The following is an 18,906-nucleotide window of genomic DNA, read 5'->3' as shown; positions in this document are numbered from 1 at the left end:
TAATCGAAATAATTTCATGTTATATATATAATATTATATATATAATATATTATATATATATAACATGATGTATATATAATATATATATATTATATATACATCAGGTTACATGCATACATATCTATGCTATTAGCCCAAAGGAAAATGATTGTTATTGTTATAATCATGTTGCCCTTTGTTTAAAGATTAAGTATCAAATATATCACAAGATTTTAATGGAAGGGTTGGGAACAAAGATATTTATTTACATCGTTTGGTCATTTGTGGAAGCTCAGCATATTACAAATATTTCTGATTAGTCAACAAGTAATTTTGCTAACAAGTTCATCAAGTTAAAATATGAAATAATTTGTTTAAATAAAAAGTATCTGTATAATCTTTAATTTTTAATTCAAACTTGAAAAGTACATTATTAAAAGAAAAGCTATTTAATACATAAAATAATCCATGTCCAGGGCTATTTTAATTCATCCATAAAAAACTATTTTCACTTAGCATTATTTTTTTCTGCTTCATATTTATAATGAAGTTCTTGGCAATCGGTATCAGAAATATGTACCCAACCATCGGGAGTCATGTGGTATACTCGAACAATACCACCAGAATAGGCATCTCTAAACGTAGCATGATAAATAGCACGTCTGCCAAGTTCATGAGCAGCTTCGTCTTCCAGATCCCACTTATAACCAGAATCGAGCACACCATATGCAAAAATAGATCCGCTTCCTACAGAGAATAAATTACCAGGTGTACGTGAACCATCAGAATCGACATAATACAATCCTGGGCCACGTTTATCGTATCCTGCCAACATCATACCCATGCTTAATCCCATACCTTTATACTCATGTGCAATATTCTGCATAATTTTGCTAGCAGCGGCTACCGAAATACGTTCTTTGTTACGAAGTTCATGCAGACGACATTCTTTAGCCAATACGCGGTCCCAATAAACACAATCTGCAGCACCTCCAGCCAATGTACCCAATAAGTATTTATTTATTTCGACAATTTTTTTCATAGTTTGTGAACCGATAAATTGACCGCCTGTAGCACGCGAGTCTACAGCCAATACCACACCACCCTGATATTTAAATCCTAGAGTAGTAGTACCATGATCGAAGTCAATTTTTAAACCAGCTTCAGATTGAAATTTTTTTAAATTTTGCACCGGCTATATGAAAAACTAATGAATAAGAAAATCACATTCAATATATTTATTATATACATACATTTGAATATGGTGGAGCTTGCAAACAATGAAAATTGTTTAATCCTATGGAAAGGGTTGAACTAAGCATTGTTTCATGATCAAATATTTTATTTGTATCGTTAAAATTACAAATTTCACTTAAAGCCATTTTATTCAGACACCGACGATTCCACAATGACAATCAACTTTAAACAAAACCTGCATGTAATGTTGACTTTATTATAAATGGAATGATGAGGTATGAAACATGTCAAAAGAAACGGGATGAAACATTCAAATAATAAAATAAATGTATATTCTTTTAAAAAATTTTAAAAATATTTTTGAGTTTCCGAAACGAGAACAATTTTGTATGTTAAGATATTCGAGATCAAGGATTAAAATATATCGTTTCTTTTGCATCAATTGACTTTCAAAGATACTTCAATAGTTGTTAAAAATAAAATTCTCTACTTATTTGATCTTTGACAATTTCTTATTCAACTAATCGCTCATCAAATAGTGCGCGAAGAATGGAAGCATTTAACAATAAGTATGACAACGCCAGACCAAATGTGGAAACAGTACACAAATTTTAGTAGAGAATTTTATAGTTGATTCTCTGCTAAAAATATTATAATTATGAAAAACTTAGTGTTATTTACTAACTTATATATTAATATATTTTATTATAATTTTTTTTCTAATTTGATTTATAGCAAAAGTACCCTTAAAAATAATTTTCCCACAAAGGAAATCACCAAAATATGAAAAACGTTTTATACGTCATACTTTTTATATGTAAAATGTAAACAAATAACAGCTGAGCTGTATACAAAGATACTGACGAAATATGTATTTTATAAAGTTTGTTATTATTAATTGAATATGTTATTAATATATAAAATGTATATAAATGATTTAATTTATCAATAACAACTTTTGTTGTGTAATATATTAAGTGAAATTCATAAAATTCCTATCACCTGCATAAATGATATGAACGTTCGCTCATTAATATAAAAAAGTGCCAAGTGCCTAAATGAGACAGTTAATGTACTATTAGGTATTAGCATATTAGATTAATTTATTTAAATTAAAACCACAATTAAATTTTATTTTCAATATTTTGAAACTTTTTATTAAATATTTTATTTTATTTTCGTTGCATTGTGAGTACATAAAAATTTATTTTAAATGTGTATTTATTCATATAGTGCATATATGTTAAAAATTTTATTGTAAAAAATTGTTTATAGAAAATTAATTCCATAAAATTATAAATATTGTTCTCATTTGATTAATTTAGATTAGCTCCAGATTTAAATAAATATTTTCAATATTAATCCATATTATCGTCACAGTAGCTGCATCCAGTTGCTTTGAAATACGTCAAAAAACTTGCTAGTCTTTTTAAAATTTTTAAGTTCTTATAAAAAATTTGATGTATAGTCTAGAGAATGTTAAAAGCATTTACATATGTTGAATATGAAACTTTGTCCTTCATTCAATTTGACATTTGTTACAAATCAAATTAAATTAAAAATGACATGAAATTTCATGTTGAAAGATATAATAGCAATATAATAAATAATAGAAAGATACATATTTTCCATAATTTTCAAATTTGTGATATATAATAATTTCATGAAAGTTTTTGTTTGTAAAAAATGTTTGACATATGACTGAAAGTCTCGATAAAATTTTAAATTAAAGTTCACAATAGATGACATATCGCTTTGATGTGTTTGGAATACCTTTTGTTTTCGTTTGAATAATTTAGATTCGCTTCACATTTACTTTTGATTTAGAAAATTTACAGGGCAATTTTAACAAAGATAGTTAAAAGTCTTTCGAAAGATGCTTAATAGTGTATCTTTCGTTCGTCTTTTGTAAGACAGAAAAGAGGTTTAATTTCTTTTTCTATATATTTTTAGCAAATTTATTTAAAATAAAGTTTTTAGCAAGGTCAAGAATCATGTTTTATAAGATTTATTATGACTATGATGATTTGTCAAACGAATACAATTTCATGTGATTAGGGGTAAACTCGGAGTTAAAAATGTACAATTAAATAAACAGGAAAAATGTATTTAAATTTTCAAAAATTTTTAAAAGTGTGAACGAGTATCCTAAATACATATGATTTTGTGTATTTACTTACAATACTTTGCCTGTAATACAAATAAATTAATCAGTTAGCTACAAAATTTTTTCGTTAAATTGTACACTTTAATGTAATATGTTCACAATAGCTATATTTATTCACTGTGGCAACTGTTTATTTAAAAATCGATCATTTTGCTAGTAGTGACGATTGCATTAAAGTTAATATGGCTGTCGCCCTTTTCGTGTGTATGCGTGTATCTACCCAATTTTTATAATATTTAGCAGACCTAGAGTGAAAAATATTTTTAATACTTTTAAAATAAATACTTGAACGTAAGTGGTGAAGTTTTGGAGTGTATATGGCAGTGGTTATAAAAATAAGAAATAAAATACTGAAAGTTTTGAATTGTGTGTATACCGTTCAATAATACCTTGAAATTGTTGAACTGGTCCATTTAAAATACATACATATACATAATAATGATTTTACCTTAGCAGATAAACTAGCTCTTTTTGTTATAAATATATATATGTACATATATATATATATATATAGAGCTTTTGTTCACGTCGAGTTCAACTATTTAAACAAATAAAAATCTTGATTGCAAATATACGAACTAAAAATCGTTTCCTGTTAATAAATATAATCATGTTAATAAATTAAAAATATAAAACAAATCTTTAAATGTATGTGCAATATCAAAATTATTGTCAACGTTATAAAAAAATGCGTCTCTAGTCTTTTTTTTTCATTTACATTAAACATATTAATAGAGAGGCGGTCCATTTAATGGTAAGTTCAAATAATCGATACTTTGGGAGATGCCACCTATAAAAGGTTGCCTTAATGTAACTTATATATGTGTATATATAAACATATGAATTTTGGGCAGTATATAAACCCTAAAAAATATTTTCTAATAGATAAAATTAAAAGTAAAATTACAATTTTTGAATTAAATTTAAATATAGAATTAATTTATGTTAACAATAAGAGAATTAATATTAAAAATATAGTACTTTTATTTGATTACGTATGTTCGATAATACATATAAAAATTTTTTTATGTGTGTGTCATTGCAATAAGTTGAATTGGTCCCAAAATTGCCATCTATGTACAAGTTTTTTTTTAACAATTATATACATACATACATATGACTACTTAGCCAAGTTAAATACAAACTTCCTACCATGAACCACAGGACGGTTTTGAGTATATTTTATTGTTGTAAATTTATTTATACATTGGTATTGTATGTTGAATTTTTGTTTAAATATAAAATAATTAATGAATGAAATTAAAACACATGCCAATTCATTACTTTCAAATTATCCTTATATAAGTATGTTAGTTGAATAGCATTGCATGTAATCTAAACATGTGTTTAAACATACCCAGTTTTATTTTAAGTAAAAATAGATTTATTACAAAATTTAGCTGATATTCTTTAACAACATATATATATATAAATATTATATAGGTAGGTAAGTGCGGTCGTCAGCCTCCTTTATTTGGAAATCGATATATTTGGATTGAATTTGCACGTTTTTACAGTATTTTTTCTGTATAGTTTCTAAAAACTATTTAACGCATAAAAAAATGCATAATATAATAAACTATACTCCCATATACCTGTACATTAGAAAGTATATTATACTCCATTTCATAATCATTTATTTATTTGTTAAACAATCTTTTAAGTTATATTTTTAACTTTTGTATCTTTATCATTATTCTCTTAACTATTAAAAAAAAAGATTGTTTAGAACACTTGTTTCAGGTTTGTGTTATAGATTCAGTATCTTTTAAACTCCTACTTCGTTTTATATACCCTGTGATACAGATATTCTAATTATATTATAAATTAAAATATAAATTTTATGTTGTATTTACAGTCATATGTATAATATATATATTCCCTTTAGTATACAGCCCTTTCCTGCGCCTTACTTAGTATCATTGATTACCTTTTAAAAGTTATCACGGTTGCTTTGTCAACAATTTTAATTTCATTTCTCACTTATACATAACATTTTCCATAAATATGTAGCTGCGTGTACAAAATGGGCTTCCTTTTTTTTTTTGAAGGAATAAATAGGAACGGCTCACTTCGTTTAAATTTAACATTGTAATTCGACATAATTCCAAAACGTCAATTAATCATTTTATCAGTCCTTGGACATATTTAAAGGATTTTCGTTGGTAAATAACCATAATTTGTTGTAGTTGGTATGGAATTCTACCCGGATACTTGTAAGATACTGCAAATGCTTCGCTAAATAAAAATTTGCAGCTTCAATAAAATATTAAGGTTATTTGATGAATTAAATGAACTGCACTGAATTTATCTTTGAGGGTATGGTCATTATTTTTTACAGATAATATTTTTATAGCCGATATCTAATCAATAAATATGTTCACATTTTCTTAAACGATATATTTGTAAGGTGTGCGTGCTTAAAAATGAATATTCTAATAATCAATTACATTGAGCATATTATAACAGACCTTATACATCAAATGACGACAAGTGGAAGATTTTGTTTAAGTTTGATAAATATTTCCAACTGGAATAATTTTGAAACATCCAATAATGGACTTTTAATATTACGGAAAAACAAAAACAATTTAGTTTTTTCCGAAATTAAATATAATCAAGCACGTAGTCGTTACAGATTATCTATTATTCTGTATATATTAGCGGAAGTGCATCAACATTTGCTACAAAGTAGTACAAGCATGTTTCGTGAACTTTTTTATAAGAATCCAGTATTTACTCGCAATCAAACTAACATTTATAGAGCGGTACACGATGTATGCGGTATCTTGCAAACGTCGCCATGGAATTTAGGAATATTTTCCTCTGGAAAGGGTCTTATTGCAGGTATTTTCTTATAATTATTTTATAAACATTTTTAATTTAATCTGAATCAAACAAAATACATTTATTTCTTTTATTGGACTGTTGTAGGTGCAATAAGTATCTGTTTACACAATGGCGATGTAATAGACTGTCGTAGACAAATGAATGCTACATTATTGCCTCAAGATATTAGAATGATTCATCATTTTCAAACGAATGCCGCACTTGTATTAATAATTGAAAAGGATACTGTATTTGAATATTTATTAAGCCGAAATATTTTAAGTTTATTAGGAGTAGATATTATACTAATAACAGGAAGGGGTTATCCTGATATGTGCACTCGTTATTTTGTAAATCAACTTAACACAATCTATCAATTACCTGTATACATTCTTGTCGATGCTGATCCATATGGTATTGAAATTATGCTTGTTTATCGTCATGGCTCAAGAACACTTGCAAATGGTGGTATACATTTAGCATGTCCAAATCTTCTATGGGTCGGTATTCATCCATCGGAGATCAATGTTATGCCTGTTTCGCAATCTGCGCTTAGTATGCGTGACCGTAAAAAAATAAATGACCTGCTAAAACGGAATTATTTAAGTGAGGGTGTTCGACATGAATTGCAAATACTTCATCAAATTAATTCTAAAGCTGAAATTGAAGGTTTTGCTAGTAATGCTATGGATTTCTTAATCAATGATTATATACCTAATAAGATAATAAGAAATTTATTAATATAATTTTTATTAATAGTTTTAAATAATTATAATAAAACCTTAATTATAGTTATATTATTCAAAAGGTTTGAAAAAGTTGTCTGTAAAATATTTTAAATATAAATGAAATAAACAATAAATCTTATATTCAGATATAAATACATGTATACATATATATATGTATATATATAAATATTGGATATACACATATACTTTCATGTTAGATGTAAATATAAATATATATAGGTAAAATAGTTATTTGTTAGATAATTTTTATATGCATTATTGTTTATATATTATGACACTTAATGTAATTTTTAATATCACTTAATTAAAATTAATTTTAATTTTTTTTTATCTTACATTTCAATTCATATTTTCTATTTTCTAATATTAACTAAGTAATTTCCAATTAAATTGATTATATTAAACCGAAAATATTTCGAAAGACCACTCCTAATGAATATTTGATAATATTTGAAAAATTTATATAAACAGCCATACAATTCAATTTAGTAAAATAAAATATTTGTTGTATTTTTTTAATATTTATCCATTTCTAATATAATGTAATGTTTGTAGATTTTTTTTAAGTTCAATTTTCGCGAATAATTAAAAATAACGCAAGAATATCATAGTTTTCTTATAGCTTTTATTAGGCTAAGATGCCATCGTTTGCAAGTTTTTTTTTTCCTTAGAGCGGGTTATTTTAATAAATAATGAATTGAATAATGATGAAAGGAATAAATAAAATAAATAAGTTCTTACTTATTATCTATATAAATATAAATTATTCATATAAGACTTGATCAGAATAAATAAATAAAATATAAATATTTATAAAAGAACTTGTACTTCATATTTCTATAAGTAATTTTATAAATTATTTTAATCCTGTTTAATTAATATATTAATAAGCACTCTTTTGTTACCATTTAAAGTTAGTCTAGTCTGGACGGTTAATAAAAGAGAAGTTAGTTGATAGAAATTGATTTTGCTATTGGAATATGCATAGAAAATTAAAATCGTTTCTTTTACTTAACATAATAAACGACAATGACCCTATATGACATATGAAATTATATCATCAAAGATAATGAAAACCAAATGTAAAAGGATAACTGTGCTAAAGGCTACAATAATGTGATTATGTCTCTAATACCATTAGAACACGCTTTTTAACGTATTTAAAAAAAAAATGCAGTAAAAATGTTAAAAATTTGTTTATGTTATAATAATTTTTTTTTGTTGACCTCTAGTTAACGATGCTTTTGGGACCGTATGTGATATTTACTACAATTTTATAATATAACGCAGATATATGTTATGTATTAGATTATACAGTAATATTAACAGTAACAACATGGTAATAAATAGTTCAAAAAATAGAAAACAGATTTTGTTTCGCAATAAATATAGAGAATATAAACAAAGATATATTAAATTTAAATTAATAATCAATAATATCTTTTGCATTTACATATTAAAAATTTTATTGCTTGGGATTAAAAATTGTATGCATATTTTTTTCTATTATTTATTTCATTAATTCATTTTATTAATTTATTTAAAATTATTTTTCTTTTTCAATAAAAGGTGGCTCGTTTATCGCAACACTGCTGCTTATATAGCAGTTCATGAAACATTATTGCATTTATAAATTAAGTGTTTACACTTGCAACGTACAACACTTAGTATTTTGGTCAAAGAATCTCAGTTTTGGGCAGTTAATTTTGTTTGGTCTGTTTAAAGTGATACCGGAGTTACCAAGAAATAGGTATAAACACTATTGTAATATTTTATATATTTATATATTATAACATTTTAATAATAGAAGATAAATATGTCAACAACAATGCGTACAACTCTCCAACCAGTTCCTGAATCATTACCAGCCGAGCATGTTACGAATGGTACAACAATGTCTTTAACAGCAGCAGTGGTTAGTTCGGCATTAACAACACTCACTGGATCAACTTCTACAAGTAATACAACACAATTACAACCCCAAGACCAGCAACATGTTATAAATAGTTCGGTGCATTCTGTAAAAGATCAACATGATTCTGCAAATGCCAACATAATTGGACTGCCACAAACTACTGTCGCTCCTGTAGTAACAACATGTATGGTTACTACAGCCACAAACAGTTTAACTTCCACAACTAATACCAATCAATCTCAGCCTCAATCTCAATCTCAATCTCAGCATAGTCATCAGCATAGGCATCATGTTACAAATAATGCTGCAATATCGAATATGAATCATCATCATCATCATATATCTGGAGTTGGTACCAATAGTGGCGGTGCACCAGTTATTAATAAAAGCGCTATAATATCTCATACTAATTCAACAGCTATCAAACAGCGATCAACATCAGCAAAGGTAAGTACTTAAAATTTTGCAATGTTTTATTTTTTATATAAATATATATATATATATATATATATATATTACCACTTCAATTGTACATAGGTATATAGGTAAATAAATTATTTATGTCATTTTAAGTCTTAAAATAATATTGAAATATTATTTTAATTTAATTTATGTAATTGCTGTGAGTCTAAAATATTTGGTTTCATTGTTCAACAAGATATGTTTCAATTTAAAATATATTTTTTTGTGAAAGAATGTGATCTGTCATATTCTGTTATAGCTGAGTTTCACTGAACAAAAAGAAAAAAGTGGTCGAGATTTATTGTCTCCTTCTATAATTACGAACTCCTCCTCAAAAGTTTTTCTGGCCGTCATTGAAAATGAAACTATCTTCTAGGAAAAAAAAATTATGTTTTATGGCATTACAAAAGATCTTTTAAAAAATGTACATCACTATTATTACAAATCCTTATTTTATTTGTATTCGATTTAAAGATTAAGATATGTTTATTTAGCTGATAATTCGTTATGTAGATTGAAAATTGTTATATTTTTAATATAATATATCATAATCTAATATAATATTCTATGCAATGGCATCGTGAATTCATTAAACATAGTGTGCCTATAATCTAATATAATATATTCAATTTTCAAATTGTTTATATGTTGCAATATTATAAAAAATAATTAATTAATAAATTAATAAAAATTAATTAAATTAATAAATTAATAAAAAAATAATTAATTTCATTAATTAATAAAAATCTAATTATTTTAATTTGATTCATTCAAATAATGTAAATTTGTAAATATTGTTATTTCTTTTTTTATATATATTTTAATTTCCTTTCTTATATATTTTTATTGACAAGTCTTATTTAATCGTGAAAAATTTTTTTATTAGTTTTTATTTTATTTATTTTTATAATAATCTTCTATATAATAATATGGAATTATATTATTAACAATATATGCACAAATATATAAAATAAAAAATATATATATAAGTATATATATTTTTTTAACTTTGAATAAACGTGGTTAACAAATATATATTTACTTTTCATATACAAATTTATTCTTTGTAGAAAATAACAATAATTCTTATTTATTTAATATGAATCTAGTCAACGTATCAAAAACTTTGCAGATTCTCGTAAACCGAGGAATATATAGAACAAATTAAGAACTTACTATAAAATATTAAGTTTATATAAATATAAAATTAAAAATATGAGATTAAAATACAAAAAAGTATAAATAAATAAATAAGTTTAAATATACATACATAAATAAACAAAAAAGTATAAATAAATAAATAAGTTTAAATATACATACATAAAAGTCTTGTTTGTGGTTTAAATTTTTTTATTTCACTTTTAAGTCATATATCACATGTTATATATGAAAATATTTTTTAGAGTACACCTAAAATAATTTTGTTTTCGTATTGAAAATATTTATATATACGAAGTTTTCTACAGAAATTTTTTTCTTATTTCTGTTAAGTGTAATTAACCGAGTCAGCTTTTTTTTGTTGTTAATTTTTAATTTATAGGGTTTTTTAGTACTGTTAGGTAACACTTTCTCTTTTGTTTATTTAATATATATGTTATAAGCAATTGTGAAAATTTTTATTTGCTTCTAATTATTTTGTTCATTTTCTTTTTTTGGTACTGTTAGCAGTAATTAATATTGTTTATTTCAATGTATATATATTGGCTTCTTGTGATCAATCTATATATATATATATATGTATATTAATCTTTAGTGGAGTAAAAGGGTTTACTGATTATTAATATGAATTCAAAATAATTGGGTAATTCATATGCATTGTGAAAATTTTAATGTGTGACTTAAGTGGTTTAAAGAATAATATTCAGGATTTTTTAATATCAATATAATGTCTATACCTCTTAAATATAGATATTGCTTTAATACTTAAGTAAATGATATTGACCTTTATTAATTTTAAATTTAGTTTAATCAAATTTGAATACGTATCATCAGTGGTCCTTATATTTAATGGTTTATTAGTTCATATATAATTTTATAGTTCTATGGAATTTTGAACCGGTTGAAATTTTGAAGTATTAATGCACAATCTTTTGTTATTAAAACATATTTAATACAGAAATATAATTTTGGTAAAAAATACTAATTAAAAAATCCATAATGTTGTGTTTTAATGAAATGACCAATTAGACCGTTTCATAATTAATAAATTTATTATTTTTAAACAAAAAAAAAATAGACAATATTTTAATTTATTTATTTAATTAGTATTAGTTTTTATCATTTATGTTTTAAAAAGATCAATTATTAAATAATAAAAAATTTATCAAATAAACTAAAAGAAAAATCATATTAAGTATTATACTGTTCGAATTCGAATGTCACAAAATGAATATTCACTCTACACCGCAACATTACTAGTCGATAATATCGATAAGAAACATCTTTCTTATATATATTATTTAAAAAATATTGATCATGTGGCCAATTATAATTATTTTGTTAAACAATATTATAGTAATATTACAAAATATGTATATATTCTATCTTCTATAAACATATTTTTACTTAATGTATATAAACACTTGTTTGTTGAATATCGTTATATTATTTAAATTAAGAAATTATTAACAATTAATTATTAAATTATTGTTTTATATAATACATATAGTTTATACATATATTATATAACTCAATCAAAAAGATTTCTTGTTTTTAATTATTTTCAAAACAAGTTTAACATATAACTTATCAATTGTATGTTTTAAATCTTTTTTTATAAATTAACAATATTTAATTCAATTAAATAATTAAAGTAATATAAATTATTATATAACTTATTTAATTATTAGTTTCTGACCTAATCCTTTTTAAATTGAAATAAATTACCTATAGATGTGTGCGAATATAATGACTAAAAAGACACTGAAACTAAAGTAAATATTAAAAGAAAAAATGAAATATGATATACATGAGTTGAGCACGAGAAAACCACCAAAACACTTTATCACTTAAATAAGTATATAATTGGTTCTAAAATTAAATAAAATTAAACACTAGCCACTTTTCTAACTCAATTTATTTCCTATATTACACTCATTAACTGTAAATGTTAAATGTATCGAATAGTATGAAATAAACTGCTTCAAGTTCCTAATAGTAGTTTTTTTTTGAAAGCTCTTATCTTGTCAGAGAACTGAAACCTTATAAATTTTTAAACTCTTTACCCTTGTGACCAATAAACTTTACTGATATCGCTCTTTCTTAAAGCTTTTCTAATTTACTCACTTTTTATTATGTGTATCGTCACACACTTTGCTGAAGACAGACAACAATGTTGATAAAATATAATAAAATAAATGATATAAGATATTTTTTTATCTCAAATTGCTTTACGCTATATTAAACGTATTACTTATAAAATTTTTTTTGTTTCATGTATAATATTTATTCATCAATGCTATTATTTGATGTATTTAGATAATATTGATAATATGCACTTATACATGTATATATATTTTTCTTAATAAAGAAAATCATTCAGGGTATAGGGAATTTAACACAATGTTTTATAAAATTATTTATGATACATTGAATTTAATTTTAACAAATCTTTAATGCAAGCAATATGGACTATGAATACCATATACCATATTTGGGATATGAAAGATTTGTTAAAGTTACAACTATTCTGGCTTAATTATCTAAAATGGATTCTATACATGCTTAAATACAAATACATATTTATCAGTTCTGTAATTGGTATGTAGAATATAAAGAATTTTCTTCACTTAAAATTGCATATATACCCTATAACGACTTTTGTCATGATTGTGATTTTAAATATGAGGAGGAAACTGCACTCCACCTAATGTGTAACTTTAAATTCTAGGTTTAAAATTTTCGGGACTCCTTTTCTTACCGACTTAACAGAGCTGGGAGATTTGCCTACAAAACTAGGGATTTGGCTAAGTTTATAGACTTGTCAAGTTAGTTTATTTTCACTTCAGTGGGTGAGTCGTGCCCTTCGGTGTTGTTCGTACGCTGACCGAATTTATCTGACTTGACCGTTAATAGTCCACTAATCCGTGATATCAAAACAGGTTATTATTTGAGTTTAAGTGAGCTTTAAATATTTCTATCGCTACTTTGTAAACATTAAACAAATAATAACAAACGAAATTTTTAACAAAAAGATATAATGTAAGAAAATGTTAAGTTAAATAAAAAAGATTGTATTTAATCTTTAACTTTTGACATAAATATAGTATTAATGATTACCTAGTACATTTAACTGATGAACCTTTGAATTGCCTTTTTGAATCAGGCGCTGTTTTTTTAACATTGAAGCATAAAGATTTGTTGATGGACTGTACCTTAGTTAATCTCAAAGTGAAATTCCACACTCGTTGGATTTTTATCATTAAAAATGCTAATGCAGAAGTTTCTCTACACAATGTTTTGTGAAATTTTTCAACGGAACAAGCTGCAGTTTTTAACATTAAATATGTTTACACATATGTTTTCTGTACAATTTTTGTAAAAATATATGATATTATTTAGTAATTTTTTTATTTTTAAAATTCTTTTATATTGTTAGTTTGTACTTTGGTTGTTTGTTTTAATATAAATAAGTATTTGAGCTAAGCTAACCACTGACTGAGTGCGCGACGAAAGTGAGGGAGTTGACTTCATAAATGAAATGATTCAAATAATGCTTTAAAATAAAGATTAGAATATATCGGTTTAAAGTTGCAACATTTAATATTAATTACGTAAACAAAAATTAATCTGTAGTCTATTACGCAAAAATAGCTTCAGTCACAGTTATTTGTGTAATCAATGTAAAAATTTGCAACTAAAAAGCGTAAATTTTGATAATCACGTTATATAGCGTAGTGGAGACAATTACTCAAAATCAGAGACATTACCAAAATCCGTAGTGTAAACACGACTAGGACAAAGAAACTGTGACTGTGTTGACTTTATGCCAGAAGTGTTTTTTTTGTATTCTATTTCATTAAAACATAAAAATATGTACAAATAAGTCAGTCAGTTCTGTAATGAAAATATTTCTATGAATGGAATAGTTACTTTGTTATTGTAGTAGCCCACAAGGACGTACTTGTGTAGTCCGTTTTGAGTGTTGTGAACGGCACTGGCTCGTTGAATTCGATGAATGCCTTCGAACGTAGACCCACTCGGACGTTCTTGTAACCCTTAATTACTTTAATAGTAAATGAAGAGTTTTTTGTTTCTTGAGCTATAGAAATATAAATTGAATTTGTGTAGTTTTAAAAACACTATATACTATATCATATTTATTAATAAAATTTATGATCTTTCATTATAATTAATATTTGTCTTCTAATTATTTGATTAACAAAATATTTATGTATGTTTATTATATATGATATTGTATCCACATATATACTACATATATGTAGATTTTTTATAAATAACTCCATATGTTTATCCTTTAGATTTTATATAAAAAATATTAAATTATTAGTTAATAAAATTAAATACACACAAACAACTTATTTCATGTTTATTATACTCGTAAATGCCGATTGTACTAATGTGATACCACCATATTTAAGTACTTATTTTTTAAGTGTCAATTTCTTTACTTTCACATAATTTTTTCATTAATTTTTTTTTATTAATTTTTTAAAAAAAAAAAATGTAAATCGTGCTCTTTTTCCTTCTCTTGACATATAGATTTTAAATAATTAATTACCAGTTTTCACTGTGCATAAAACCGTGTGTTAAACATTTTGTGCCATTTAAAAAAAACTCATTTTATATTTCGTTTTACATTTTCATTCACGAGCTTAGGAAATAAAAGCTCAACCACTAATTGGATTATCATTGCTTTTGAGATCTTAGTTAAGTAAAAACTTGAGAATAAAAATTGTATGCGTTTCAGAACAATATGAACAATTTACTGAGCTACTGAGGTACTGAGCTCTTAGTGGAGAAAACGAGCTTTCAAAGTCGTATTTTGTGTGCTTCAGTATGACGGTAGCATTTAACTGGGCTGTTCCTTCTCAATTGCGTTTCATATATTTGTTTAGTTTTTATTTTTATTTTATTGCGCGAATCTAATCACGCCTTTACAATATAAATTTTTATCGCACGGGAAATTTGATTAAGTACAATGATATGATAATAAATATCAGAAAATTTAAAATTTAATTGAATACCATTGAATCGTTTCTCATATTAAAATAAACGAACAAACTAACACGCTGGTAAACTAAACGTAATGTTTTTAGACTCTGTGTCATAATAACATAATTGTCTAATCAATTGCAAAAGTATAACAACGAAGTGTACATGTACAAACATATACTCGACATATATAAGTGAGCTGCGAAAAAGTTACCAATCACTAAGTGCTTTTTATGAGTGAATTTTAAAGAATTTTTTTATCCGATTTTTAATTCGTTTAATAGTTAAAAGTGCAAATCTTACGAATGACGTAATTAGCACACTTTATTGGAATCGAAATAACTTTTTTTTTTGTATAATATTTCTACTTTAAATGAATAAAAATACAAAAAGCTCAGTTGATCTGTAAAATCAGTGCGCGAAACTTTTATTGAGCTTTTAAGTGTATTCTACACGATGGAGAAGAGTGTTTTGTATGAAAATTAAAGACGACATTTTACATGCCGCAACAACAACAACTACAACCATAAAAATAGCAACAATCAAACTAACTAGTACAATTGCACTGGTCAATATACGAATGGGATTTTTTTTCATTACTTTTCTTTTTTTTATGTGATATTGTGTTTATATTAGTGTACATTTGTTCATGTAGTATTCTTTGTTTTGGTTTTGTGTAATGGAATTAGTTAATCATAAAATATACATACATACATATAATATTGCTTTTTATATAATAATAAATTCCGTCCTTTGTGAGTAATAAATTGCATATCATTACCTTAGATAAGTATAAATTTTAGTTAAAAAGGTTCTGAGTTACACAAGTATTTGTTTTCTTATTGGTTTTTAAAGCTTTTCTTAAATCGTGCATACACTCACTCATACTTAAGCAAAACCATTTGTAAATTCTCAATAAACGAGTTTTGTCATCCGCTGCTAAATGCTGAATCAGCGGAAATTTAAATATTAATTAATTTTAATAAATTACAATGAAACAAACTAAAAGTAATACTACATATATACGTTTAAATATAAATATGAAATTAGTTAACGTTGCTATTAATAATCATTCAATGAAATTGATTTGTTCTCAAAATCTATACACCAAAGAGTTGTATAAAAGAATTGCATTGAGCTTTGACTCAAAAGTAATGCTAAGCTATTTATACTTATTAGCTTAGCTTGAATTTAGTTTTTTTTGTACCAATACTTGCAATTTGTTTAATATATTTTAACCTTGTTTAATTTTTTTCTAGTTTGATTTCTATTTCTTCCATATTCCATTATTGAAAATGTTTAGAACAAATAACAAAAATAATAATATTCACACAGATCAGAATAGATATATTTTCTATAATTCTTGAAAAACATTTTTGATTTTAATTATAAAAAATTATAATTATAAATTAATTTAATTATAAAAAATAATTTTGATACACTTACGATCACTAATTAATGTTCATAACTAATAATATTTGAAAGAGAAATAAATGATTCATATTCAAAAATTTCAGTTATTACTTGAGGATAAAAGTTTTCTAAGAAATAGAATCGAGTCAAAATATATATATGTTAAAAATAACTTTTCTTAGTAAGTACTTTTGAACAAAAGTCCAATACTCTCAGATGCCCCGTAGAAATATCAGACTTGTGGTAGATTTGCTCACGGGTCATAGCCGATTAGGAAATCATTCTAGAAGATGAAATCTTTCTTTTAATCATGCCTGTTGTAGTTGTGAAGAGCACGATGAAAGCTAAAGGTTCTGAATGGTTTTTGAACTACTTACTTTCTTATACGGTAATATAATGAGCCAATAGGCCTAAGTGGATCCTTAGCATCGCTGGTTTAATCTAAGCTAACGATTAATATTTAATTGTATATTTTTTTGGATTAAAAATTTATCACTGAAACACTACTTAAACTAAAAATGGTTTATGAAAAAAATATATCAGTTTTTTAAAGTAACTAAGCTTTCCTTCTCGTAATTTAGTTTCGTTTCCCACATAAATACTATGACACAACTAGTTTCACTTTAATCAAGAAATCTTAGTTATTTTGAATTCAGTATCACTTGAATAGAATTGTTCTGACATTACTAAAATTATTTCTGACTTTTTAGATGAGGTATAAATTCACTTTTTGATATATTGAAATAATTATTAGTTTATTGTTTAATGAATTACATTATATTTCTAAAACAATTTTACTTTATTGATGTTATTATAAAAAGTATTGAATTACAATATTTATATTCCAATAATATTACTATAACCTCATTCTAACAGAAATGCACTTTTCTATTATTGTAGTTATTATTAGAATGACAATCTCTGAAACTCAATCCGGTTTCAATAACAAAACAAATAACTTATATTAAGCCAGCTCTAAGTACAAATTTTATAAGAAATTCACTTTGAGCATGACAGCTTCTGTAGTAATATCTTTTGTATGCGTCAAATCTAGTCACATATATACCTTTTGAATAAAGACAAGTAATAACTGTAGTAACCAGATTTACACTAATCCTTACTAAATTTGGTAGAGTAGCAAACTTTTTGTTTCAGAACTTTGACCAGAATTGCTTTGATATATGGCAGATTTTGTTTTATATCTGATAAAATATTTCAACAAGAAAGTAGGTATTCTTATGTGTAAAACTATTGTATTATCAGAAAATGTCTGGTAGTGTTCGCAATAAAAGTCAATCGTAATAAAAAACTGTTTATTCATCAACAAATATCGCACATTTTTACAAACTGAATCCTTGATTTACTATGAATTCTAGACCATAACAAAATTACATTGAAAATTTAATTGATTAATTGATTGGCACTCTATTCAAAGCAAGAAATACATATGCATTAATCTAATTTAAAAAATTGTATGCGTTGTAACTTGGGTCACAGCGAAGTATTTCCTTTATTATAAATTAAAATTCTATACATAGTAACGACCTCAGAATTCCATTTTTTTTATTTGTAGTTGTACTAAGTATCCCTTATTTCTACCAATCCACTTTGTTGTATCATTTAGTACTAGTTTTCTTGGTTTGTACATTATTTTTCATTTTTATATCCGTGTATTGATTTCTACTGTAATTTTTCTTTGTCTATGTTGACTTAGTAGTTATTGTCAATACTAAAAATAAGGTTCATTTTTCTTTAATACGTGTACATTAAGTAACAGACAAGACACGTAAATTTATGTTTTTTGTTAGAATGACTTGATAATGATTATATTTTTAAATTTTTTTTTTGTTGTACATTTAAAGAAGTTATTGATTTTTAGATGCCCATATAATCTTAGGTTTAACAAAAACTAAATGCTTATTCAATTTATGTAATTGCATTGTTTTTAGTAAAAATTTCTATATAATGCTCTATAATGACAAGGGACATCGAAATGATTATGGGGCAGGAGCGCATATCTT

General features: G+C 24.8%; 3 protein-coding genes and 1 long non-coding RNA gene across 8 annotated transcripts in view; 2 read left to right on the top strand and 2 right to left on the bottom strand.

Annotated features, from left to right (window-relative positions):
* Positions 1–373: 373 nt before the first annotated feature.
* LOC119683650 (proteasome subunit beta type-5) lies at positions 374–1,453 on the bottom strand. The gene is made up of 2 exons (XM_038097446.1): positions 1,233–1,453; positions 374–1,174 (listed from the first exon to the last, which is right to left on the bottom strand). The coding sequence occupies exons 1-2, from the start codon at positions 1,359–1,361 to the stop codon at positions 488–490; spliced, it is 816 nt and encodes a 271-aa protein (XP_037953374.1). The 5' UTR covers positions 1,362–1,453; the 3' UTR covers positions 374–487.
* Positions 1,454–3,520: 2,067 nt separating this feature from the next.
* Positions 3,521–18,906, top strand: part of LOC119680103 (MAP/microtubule affinity-regulating kinase 3) — a 48,728-nt gene continuing 33,342 nt past the window's right edge. For 2 of the 5 annotated variants that reach the window (XM_038092773.1, XM_038092770.1), the window contains exons 1-3: positions 3,521–4,097; positions 8,491–8,671; positions 8,729–9,283. In XM_038092773.1, the coding sequence (XP_037948701.1) occupies positions 8,738–9,283 (546 nt within the window). In that variant the 5' untranslated portion in view covers positions 3,521–4,097; positions 8,491–8,671; positions 8,729–8,737. The remainder of the gene's footprint in view (positions 4,098–8,490; positions 8,672–8,728; positions 9,284–18,906) is intronic. The other 3 variants (XM_038092776.1, XM_038092771.1, XM_038092774.1) reach the window with 2 other exon arrangements.
* On the top strand, positions 5,595–6,918 carry LOC119680107 (meiotic recombination protein W68). The gene is made up of 2 exons (XM_038092779.1): positions 5,595–6,190; positions 6,278–6,918. Exons 1-2 carry the CDS (start codon positions 5,770–5,772, stop codon positions 6,916–6,918), a joined length of 1,062 nt encoding a protein of 353 aa, XP_037948707.1. The 5' UTR covers positions 5,595–5,769.
* On the bottom strand, positions 13,905–16,152 carry LOC119680108. The gene is made up of 3 exons (XR_005252448.1): positions 15,039–16,152; positions 14,390–14,558; positions 13,905–14,307 (listed from the first exon to the last, which is right to left on the bottom strand). It is a non-coding gene; the product is annotated as an uncharacterized LOC119680108 (long non-coding RNA).

Source organism: Teleopsis dalmanni, chromosome 2 (genome assembly GCF_002237135.1).
Source record: "Teleopsis dalmanni isolate 2A chromosome 2, ASM223713v2, whole genome shotgun sequence".
Taxonomy (NCBI): domain Eukaryota; kingdom Metazoa; phylum Arthropoda; class Insecta; order Diptera; family Diopsidae; genus Teleopsis; species Teleopsis dalmanni.
The sequence above is the reverse complement of the archived record's forward strand: the minus strand, read 5'-3'. Positions and strand labels throughout refer to the sequence as shown.

Bases quoted from the DNA above. Each gene is read 5' to 3' on its own strand.
- LOC119683650 (XM_038097446.1), bottom strand. From the start codon at position 1,361: ATGGCTTTAAGTGAAATTTGTAATTTTAACGATACAAATAAAATATTT. The intron at 1,175-1,232 runs GTATGTATATAA...TTTTTCATATAG, and splicing joins AAGCTCCACCATATTCAAAT to CCGGTGCAAAATTTAAAAAA.
- LOC119680107 (XM_038092779.1), top strand. From the start codon at position 5,770: ATGAATATTCTAATAATCAATTACATTGAGCATATTATAACAGACCTT. The intron at 6,191-6,277 runs GTATTTTCTTAT...GGACTGTTGTAG, and splicing joins TGGAAAGGGTCTTATTGCAG to GTGCAATAAGTATCTGTTTA.